At 42.7% G+C, this 8,900-nt stretch overlaps 1 protein-coding gene and 2 long non-coding RNA genes across 5 annotated transcripts in view; 1 reads left to right on the top strand and 2 right to left on the bottom strand.

Moving 5' to 3' along the window:
• Nucleotides 1-4,388: 4,388 nt before the first annotated feature.
• On the bottom strand, nucleotides 4,389-5,165 carry LOC129622854 (uncharacterized). The gene is made up of 2 exons (XR_008700151.1): nucleotides 4,970-5,165; nucleotides 4,389-4,860 (listed from the first exon to the last, which is right to left on the bottom strand). It is a non-coding gene; the product is annotated as an uncharacterized LOC129622854 (long non-coding RNA).
• Nucleotides 4,979-8,900, top strand: part of DGUOK (deoxyguanosine kinase) — a 34,440-nt gene continuing 30,518 nt past the window's right edge. The window contains exon 1 of one of the 3 annotated variants that reach the window (XM_055539623.1): nucleotides 4,979-5,211. In XM_055539623.1, coding sequence (XP_055395598.1) covers nucleotides 5,070-5,211 — 142 coding nt within the window. In that variant the 5' untranslated portion in view covers nucleotides 4,979-5,069. The remainder of the gene's footprint in view (nucleotides 5,212-8,900) is intronic. The other 2 variants (XM_055539622.1, XM_055539625.1) reach the window with 2 other exon arrangements.
• LOC129622853 (uncharacterized) lies at nucleotides 5,416-7,784 on the bottom strand. Its single transcript, XR_008700150.1, has 3 exons — nucleotides 7,681-7,784; nucleotides 5,976-6,115; nucleotides 5,416-5,553 (listed from the first exon to the last, which is right to left on the bottom strand). It is a non-coding gene; the product is annotated as an uncharacterized LOC129622853 (long non-coding RNA).

Here is an 8,900-nt window from a genome sequence, read left to right as displayed (position 1 = left end):
AGGTTGACCAGTCCTTCCTCCTTTTCCCTGACCTGATCTTACCCCACTTCAATAAGTGCTGTCCTAGACTTCTGCAGGGTAAGTCGAGTTATGTGCTGGTAGAAGAGAGAGCATGGATCGGTTACAGTGGTTTGAGGAGTGTGTAAATCCAACAGGAAGTCAACTAAAAAGAAATAACATCCTAGGACCTGAGGGCCAAGCTGAAGGCGGCCATTACTTATTATGTAATCCCTATTGGTTGGTAACCATGTTGCAGGCATTGCATTAAACGCTGCACGTGGATTATCTTTCTTAACCCTCACCCCCAGCTGTCTGAATACAAGAGCCCACACACTTAACCGTTTCCTATATGCCTCCTTTTATGACTGGGTCTATCAGTGTTCATTCAGGCGGGCAGAGCCACCATGCCCATTATGGGGATAAGGGAGTTATTATAGGAATGAGACTGCACCACCATGGGACAAGCTGGGGAAGTGGAGGTCTGGAGGGAAATGTGGGGCAATCAGGGAGGAGTCGCTAGGCCTCAAGGACTAGCTGGCATCTATCTCTGGGCACACCAATGACAAAGGTCTCCTCAGAGTTGCTGAGGCTCCCATCCTGCTTTCTAAATCTCAAACCTGGTCCTCTTTTGATCAACTCAAACTCAAAGCCCTGTTCAGATCAGATCAGTCGCTCAGTCGTATCCGACTCTTTGCGACCCCATGAATCGCAGCACGCCAGGCCTCCCTGTCCATCACCAACCCCTGGAGTTCACTGAGACTCACGTCCATCGACTCAGTGATGCCATCCAGCCATCTCATCCTCTGTCGTCCCCTTCTCCTGCCCCCAATCCCTCCCAGCATCAGAGTCTTTTCCAATGAGTCAACTCTTCACATGAAGTGGCCAAAGTACTGGAGTTTCAGCTTTAGTATCATTCCTTCCAAAGAAATCCCAGGGCTGATCTCCTTCAGACTGGACTGGTTGGATCTCCTTGCAGTCCAAGGGACTCTCAAGAGTCTTCTCCAACACCACAGTTCAAAAGCATCAATTCTTCGGCACTCAGCCTTCTTCACAGTCCAACTCTCACATCCATACATGACCACAGGAAAAACCATAGCCTTGACTAGACGAACCTTTGTTGGCAAAGTAATGTCTCTGCTTTTGAATATGCTATCTAGGTTGGTCATAACTTTCCTTCCAAGGAGTAAGCGCAAGGGGGTTTTGGAAGCATACTTCCCAGTTTAACCAGACTGAGTTAGCATAATCCAGTACATTAGAATATCTTTGATGTAGATAAGAATATAACTGACCAGACATCAAGCCGTAGAAGAAGGTCAGGGTCACATTTTGTATGTTTATCTCCCTATTTTTAGAGGCTGCATGGCACATTGGTACAGATCAGTTTCCTTGTCACAGCAGCATTTACAAATATTTGAAAGTGGTAATTCCTTCAGAGCTCTAAGGACTAAACAGAGTATCTAGTACATGGTAGATGCTGAGCCAATACTGGATAAAGGAATGGATGCTGAATGACTGCAGTCCTCCTGGGGCAACATCAGCTTTTACTCATAAACTTCAGCAGATGTCTGACAACCCCCAGGAGCAGGAAGTGACTTCATTCTTCCAAGCAAATGGGACATAATTCTGCACACCAACTGCTTTCTGGCCAAAACCTGTTTACCACTTCCAGGAAGAACTGATCACCACTGTTTTTTCTCCCTTGCTCCTGACAATCCCTTTAATCACCCTTCTTCCTCATGCACCCTGGGGTGGGCCTCCAACACACCCATTTGTTTCTTGAGCCCTTACCTTTTGACCATAGCTGGGCCAATCAGAGTTTCTCTTTTGGAAATTTGGAATTAAGATCAAGAAAAGTGTTGAATTTTTCTACAAGGTATAACATAATAAACAAGCATGAAGAAATACAGAGGAATAGAAGGATCATCAATAATTGAGGGATGACTAACAGGCAAAAGACATTTTAGCTTCTTACTTTACAGTATACATCCCCCCAATTTAAAAGCTTTTGGAAGCAAGGAACAGAGTGAGAGGAAATATTCATAATGGATTCATATCCAGAATATACAAAGAACAATAAGTAAAAGAGAGATAGCCAATAGAAAATGGGCACAGGACTTGAACAGGTCCTTCACAACAGAGGCTACTGAAATGGCTGATAAACATACACAAAAAAAGTTCCATCTCATTAATCATCAGGAAAAGGCAGATTAAAACTGCAAGACACCATTATACAGCAGAATGAATAAAATGAAAAAAGCTGACAATACCAATTGTTGGCAAGAATGTGGAGCTATAAGAGCGCTGACTCACTGATGGTAGCACTCTTGATTGGTATGATCAAATAGCGTGGAACTGTATACTCTTTTGGAATATCTACTAAAGCTCATCACACATATAACCTCTCATGCAGCAGTTCTAATTGTAGGCATATGCCCAAGACAAATGAGTTCTTAGCTTTACCAAAGACATAGTCAAGAATATTCATAGCAATGCTATCTATTATAGCTTTAATCTAGAAACTTTCAAATGCCCATCAAGAGTAGAATGGATAAATTAAATTCAAGGTGGTATAATAACATAATGGAGCACCACACAACAACAAGAATAAACGAACTACAGCTATGTATATAACATACATAAATCTCACAGACATTATGTTGAATGAAAGAATGACTTACTACATGATTTCATTTACATAAAGAATGGGCAAAACTAATTCTGCTGTTAAAAGTCAGCCTATTGGTTAACTTTGGGGGTAGTAACTGGCAGGGGAAATGAATTCTGGGGGTGCTGGTAGTGCTTTATTTCTTGCTCCGATTCTGGGTAACAGGGTGTGCTTAGTTTGTGAACATTTCATAAAACTGTATACTTATAACACATGCTCTTTTCTTCACTACATATTCTGCCTCACTAAAAAGTTGTTTTAAATGACTCTTGAGGGAATTCTCTGGTGATCCAGTAGTTAAAACTCTGCACTTCCACTGTTGAGGTATGGGGCGAAGTGGGTTCAATCCCTGGTTGGGGAACTAAGATCTTACATGTACAAGGTGCAGCCAGACACCTTATTTTAAAACATAAGTAAATAAATTAGTTAAATTATTTTTAGGAGCTCTAACTTTTAGGAACAGGTTAATTGCCTATCTGTACCTAAACCTGCCAGCAACTTTTGTAGTTAACCTTCACAGTCACCCTGAGGGCAAAGAGACAAACAAGGCCATAGGATGGTGAGAGCTTCTCAAACTTTTTTGGATGAATATTTTCCCAAGTCGGAGTTTACATAGATAAAGAAACAGAAGTAATTTTTCTACGGAGAAGTGACTGTGGCAGAGAAAGTGGGGGAATGGGACAGATTGTAGCTGCTCCAATATCCTTTAGCACTCTACCCAGGTTATCCTAAATAAATTTAGAATCTATTTTTTAATGTGTGTGTGTATGTGTGTGTGCTCAATTTTGTCCAACTCTTTGCAACTCCATGGACTATAGTCCACCAGGCTTCCCTGTTCATGGGATTTCCCAGAAAAAAATACTGGAGTGGGTTGCCATCTTCTTCTCCAGGGATTGAACCTATATCTAAATATACAAATGTCACTTCAGCCATCCCATATAAACATCAATATAGGAAAAGGATCTTGTGCCTGCTTTGCAAATAGTTGTCCTGAGACTGGCAGGAAGGCAGCAGGGCACAATCATTAAAAGAATGGCACAGTTAATAAGAAGAACAGGAGATCACAAAAACAGGTTAGAACCTCCTAGGCCCAAGATGGCAGAAGATTTGACTTCCAGTAGATGAACCTCATTATATGCTCATTGTAATACATTAGCATCTAAATGACACCCACAGGCACCATGACAGTTTTGAGGCTGACCATAAATGGGCAAAAAGTGGGTGGTGCTCCAATTTCTGGAAATCCTTGCCCCTTCTCCAAGATGTTAGAATATTCCACCCACTCCCCAGCCCATAAAAACTAACCACCTCCACACCTCTAGTGCTCTTGCCTTCTGAGACAGCCCATACACTGGGGAGCGTATATCTACCTAAATACACCTGTTTTCACTTTACTCTGGCTAGCTCTTAAATTCTTCCTGCAAGAAGCCGAGGACTCTCACTTTGCAGCCTGTCCCAGGGATTCAGTCATGTCTCTGCTGTTTTTGACCCCATGGACTGTAGTCCACAGGGTCCCCTAGTCCATGGAATTTTCCAGGCAAGAATACTGGAGTGGGTTGCCATTTTCTACTCCAGGGGATCTTCCCCACCCAGGGATCGAAACCAGCTTTCTGTTAGTCTCCTGCAATGGCAGGTTGATTCTTTACCACTGCACCACTTAGGAAGCCCTCCACCCTCTTCACCCTTATGGAATTTTTGCTTACTACTCAAATCAACTGATTGAACTTAATATTTATTCAAGAAGCGAAACAAGAGGTGGCGTGTAACTAACACACTAACTTGCTAATTTATTCAATAAGATGCCAGCATTGCGGTGGAAGTTATACGGAATATGAAGTTAACTTGTGTAAATCATCAGACTGCATCATTTTCCTACTTAAAACTGTCCAATTTCTTCCCACGTTAGAACAAAAGCCAAAAAATAAACGCTTGGGGGAAAAACTCGTTTAAAATTACAATTATTTTTATTTGTCTTTAGTTACGATATTTATTCTAAAGTGAGACAAATATGCAATTACGAAATTTATTCTAAAGTGAGACAAATATGCAAAGGTGATGAACTGTTGAGTTATGGCAGTTTTTAAATGTTGCTTTTCAAGTGAACACAAACAGACGAGCGAATAAAGCAGCAGCAACTCCAACTTTCATTAAACTCTCCAGTACCCAACACTAGAAGTCTTTCTTGCAACGCTTTCCTACAAATATCGCGAGAACAGAGAGATTTTTTTTTTCCCCCCCCACCCCCCCCCCCACCCCGGCCCCCCGCCTCGGCCCCTCCCTTCGAGCCAGCTCAACACCACCTACTTTCCGCGTGACGTCAAAGGTGCGCCGGAGTGTCTCAACAGCAGTATCGGGGGCGGAAGTGCTCTCGACGGAAGTGATCGCTGCGTGAATCGTGGGTAGGATGACCGCTGGCCGGCTCTATCTAAGGTTGCTGCGCGCACCCTCGAAGTTCATGGCTCAGCGCTTACTCGAGGGTGTGCCCCCTTCCAGGGGTCTACACGCGGGGCGTGGTCCCCGAAGGCTCTCCGTCGAAGGCAACATTGGTAAGGGCCAGAAAGTAGCTGCCAGGCTTCGGCCTCCGCAGAGCAGGTCCCTGAGAGGCTAGGAAAGGGAGTTGGGCCCAGAAGCCCTTCCTTTTCGATCTGTTGCGGCCAGGCTCCTTGTTCTGAGCTGCCAGACCTTTCCCCACTCAAGGTGTGTTGTGTGCCTTTGCCTCTTAGATTTTTCAGACGTCAGGCCTTCGTACTCTCCCACAGTGATACGTTTATTGAGGCATAAAAACCACGCAATCTGCTAATGGGACAAGAGCTAGCTTGTTTTGGTAGATCAAAATGGAAGCGACAAAGAGAAGAGTGCAATTTCTTTGTTCTCCTAAGATGAGGTTGCTAGATTGAGGGGAGGAAAAAAGCATGTCCATTTAAAATAGCATTTCAGATAAGGAATAATATTTTAGTGTGTGTCCCATGCGGTATTTGGAACATACCCCCCCCCCCCATCTAAAATTCAAATTTAACTGAGTGTCCTTATTTTATCTGGCAACCCTACCATAAGTTCATAAACTCCAGTCATTCAGATATCACTTTCACTATTTTTGCTATGTCTGTGCTGGTCCCACTATAGTTTCTTAACATTTTTCTTAGAACAGCTCACTTTTTAAACTTAAAAACATGTGTTAAATTAAAAATAACGGTTGTAAGAGTGAATAGAAGTCCAGTACCTTAAATAAAAATACTTCAAAATAAAGCAAAATATTCAATTAGTTACTGTTAGTTACTAATGTTGCTAAAGTCTGACTTGAGGCTTTTACCTGTAGGGTGCTGAGCCCTAAAAAAGGATTAGGAAGTTTTAAGTATTGAAGACTTTGGCAGCAAACTGGCAATTTCTCAATTTGTTCATTCAACAAATAGCCCTTTGAGCAACTTCCATATTTCAGCACTGCTCTTGGCCCTGAGGATACAGTAGTGAAGAGAACAAATAAAATCTCTGCTCTCACAGGACTCTAGTAGAGAGAGATACACAGTAAACAACATAAATAAATAGTATGTTAGATATTAAAAAGTGTGATGGAGGAAATACAGGATTGAGAAATTGAAGGAAGTTGCAATTTTAAGTTGAGTTGTCAAGGCAGGCCTCACTGAGAAGGTGATAATTTGAGCAAAAGCCTGAAGAAGGTGAGGGAGTGAACCATGTGGATAATGTGGAGAAGAATCTTCCAGGCAGAGGAAAGATCAAGTGCAGAGGCCCTGAGGTGGGAAGTGTGTTCAGGGAACAAGAGGAAAGCTGCTGTGGCTGGAGTGGAGTGAGGCAAGGGAGCAGGTGAGGGAGATGAGGTCAGAAGGTAAGGGTGGCTAGATTGTATAGGCCTTGTAGTCCATTATGGAATTTTACTCTGACTGAGATGAGAAACTGTTGGAAGATTTGAGCAGTCAAGTGACTTGATTTGACTAAGATTATAAAAAGATCACTCTGGCTGATATGTTGAAAATAGAAGGTGTCAGGAAGTTGCTGCAGTGATGAGTTATGGTGTGTAGGACCAGGATGTTAACAGTGGAGGTGGTGAGAAGTGATTCGATTCTAATTTCATTTAGGGTGGGGCACACAGAAATTGGTAACAGGAAATTGTGGAGTATAACATAAAAGGGGTCAGTGATGACTCGAATCATTCTGGCCTGAGCAACTTGAAAGATGGAGTTCCAATTCTCTTAGAGAAAAGTGGGAATAACAGCCTGGGGACAGAAGGGTGATTTCAAGTTTTTGGTTTTAGGCATGTTAGATTTTTATATGCTTGTTAGATATCTAAGTAGGGCTGAATAGTCAGTTGGATATATGAGTCTAGAGTTGAGTCTCCCTGGATTGTAGTTATACATGTAGATGGTATTTAAAGCCAGGAGCCTATGTATGTTGATAGAGAGGACCATGTCCTGGGCGTGCAAATGTTAAGAGAGACTGAGATGATAAGAAGAAACCAGCAAAAGAGACAAAGGAGGAATGACCACTGAGATGAGAGGAAAGCCAGAAACATGATATACTGGAAACTAAGTGAAGAAGGTGTTTGGGAAAGAAATGATCGACTGTATAATGCTGTTTGAATAATGGAACTCTTTGGTGAACTTGAACAATTTATAGGAGTGGGGGCATGAAAGTCTGATTGTAGAGGTTCAAGGAGAATGGGAGGTGAGGAATTGGAAACAGTGGGTTAAGACCACTGTTTGGAGTTTTCCTTGAAAGGGGAGATGTGGAGTAATAGCTGAAATGGGACAAGGGTTTGAGAGAGTTAGATTTTGTATTTTTTTTTTTCTTTTTTTTTAGTAAGAGGAATTAGATCATATTTATAAGCTGGTAGAAAGGGAGAAAATTGGTGAAACAGGAGAGAGGATAAACTTGCCAGAGTGATTTTAGTAAGCAGGAAGGAATGGAATCTCTTGCCCAAGTTAAGAAAGAGAGATTGGCTTTAGCTAGGAGCAGTTTATCCCTAATAAACAGGGAGAATGGCAACATAAACGATTACTGACCTGAGTAGGTGCATTGGGAACCTGGGGAACATCTTCTGGTTGTGTCAGTTTCTCAGTAGAAGGAAGAAAGATCAGCTGAGTGTGAGGAGAGAGGAAAGACATGAAATAGTCTGGTTAGTGAGCAGGAGAAATGTAGAACTGCTGGGCGGCATTAAGGACCCATTTGGACTCAGCGGTCTTGAAATTTAAGTGAGATCAGTCACCACAGATGTGTGTTTTTCTCCAGCTAAATCAGAAACATTGAAGGGAATGAGAGGGGCTACCTGCCTCATGGTGTTTTTTTTTTTAAAAAGATTTTCTGTCCTATACTTTGGGAAACATGCCACTAAAGGAAACTTTGTCCTCAGAGCCCAGAGAGGAACAGAGTACTTCACAAAATAAGTGGTTTGAACAGATGATCAAGTGAAATTTGAAGTGCCTGTCCCAGTTTTCCTGCCTTTTGCTTCTCTTCTTATCCTTTCCAGATTTCTGGGCCGCCTCCTTGCTTTCTCCTGCAGCCAAAGCTCAGTGTGTGCCTGCTGTGGAGGTAGACTCAGATGTGGTCCAGGCCTTCTCCTGTAAGGAACTCAGAGCTAAGTGGGAGGAGCGGACTTCTAAGCATAGTTTCTATACCAAGTGATGAGTGCTATGTTCGGACATGGAGACTTGGAATCTCTGGGGTAGGAATTCCTCCCCCAGAGGAAAGAGTGTTCCAGGCACAGGAAGTAATATTTGCCAACACAGAGCCTCAGGAGACATGCAGTTTTAATATCAGGCTTGTGCCTGGAGTTTGAAGGGCCTGTGAGAGGATAGCAGAACAAGAATTTGGAAGGGTAGGATTTGCCAGGTGCTGAACAGCGAGGAGCTTCTCAGGTAGGCTATGGGAGGCTACTGAAGACTTAAAGCTAGTATGTGCCATGGCCAGATTGATGTTTAAAAGGAAATGGACTAGAATGAATGAATGAAAATAAAGCTTCATAAAGTGGGCATTTTGTGTGTCTTATTTGCTGCAGTACCCATCATGCCTTGCATGCAGTTTGTTGAATGAATGTTGGTGTAGACAGACTAGGTTTTGTGGCCATTGTAGTTGGAGGGAGGGAAGATGCAGGCCTTAACAGAGAGAATGGTGGACATCATCAGACATCATGATGGTTTGAGAAAGATTTTGGAAGTGGAATTGACAGGACCTGGTGACCACTTGGAGGTGAGAGATAAGGAGCCTTAATTTAGACACTGACTGA

This window comes from Bubalus kerabau, chromosome 11 (genome assembly GCF_029407905.1).
Source record: "Bubalus kerabau isolate K-KA32 ecotype Philippines breed swamp buffalo chromosome 11, PCC_UOA_SB_1v2, whole genome shotgun sequence".
NCBI lineage: Eukaryota > Metazoa > Chordata > Mammalia > Artiodactyla > Bovidae > Bubalus > Bubalus kerabau.
The sequence above is the reverse complement of the archived record's forward strand: the minus strand, read 5'-3'. Positions and strand labels throughout refer to the sequence as shown.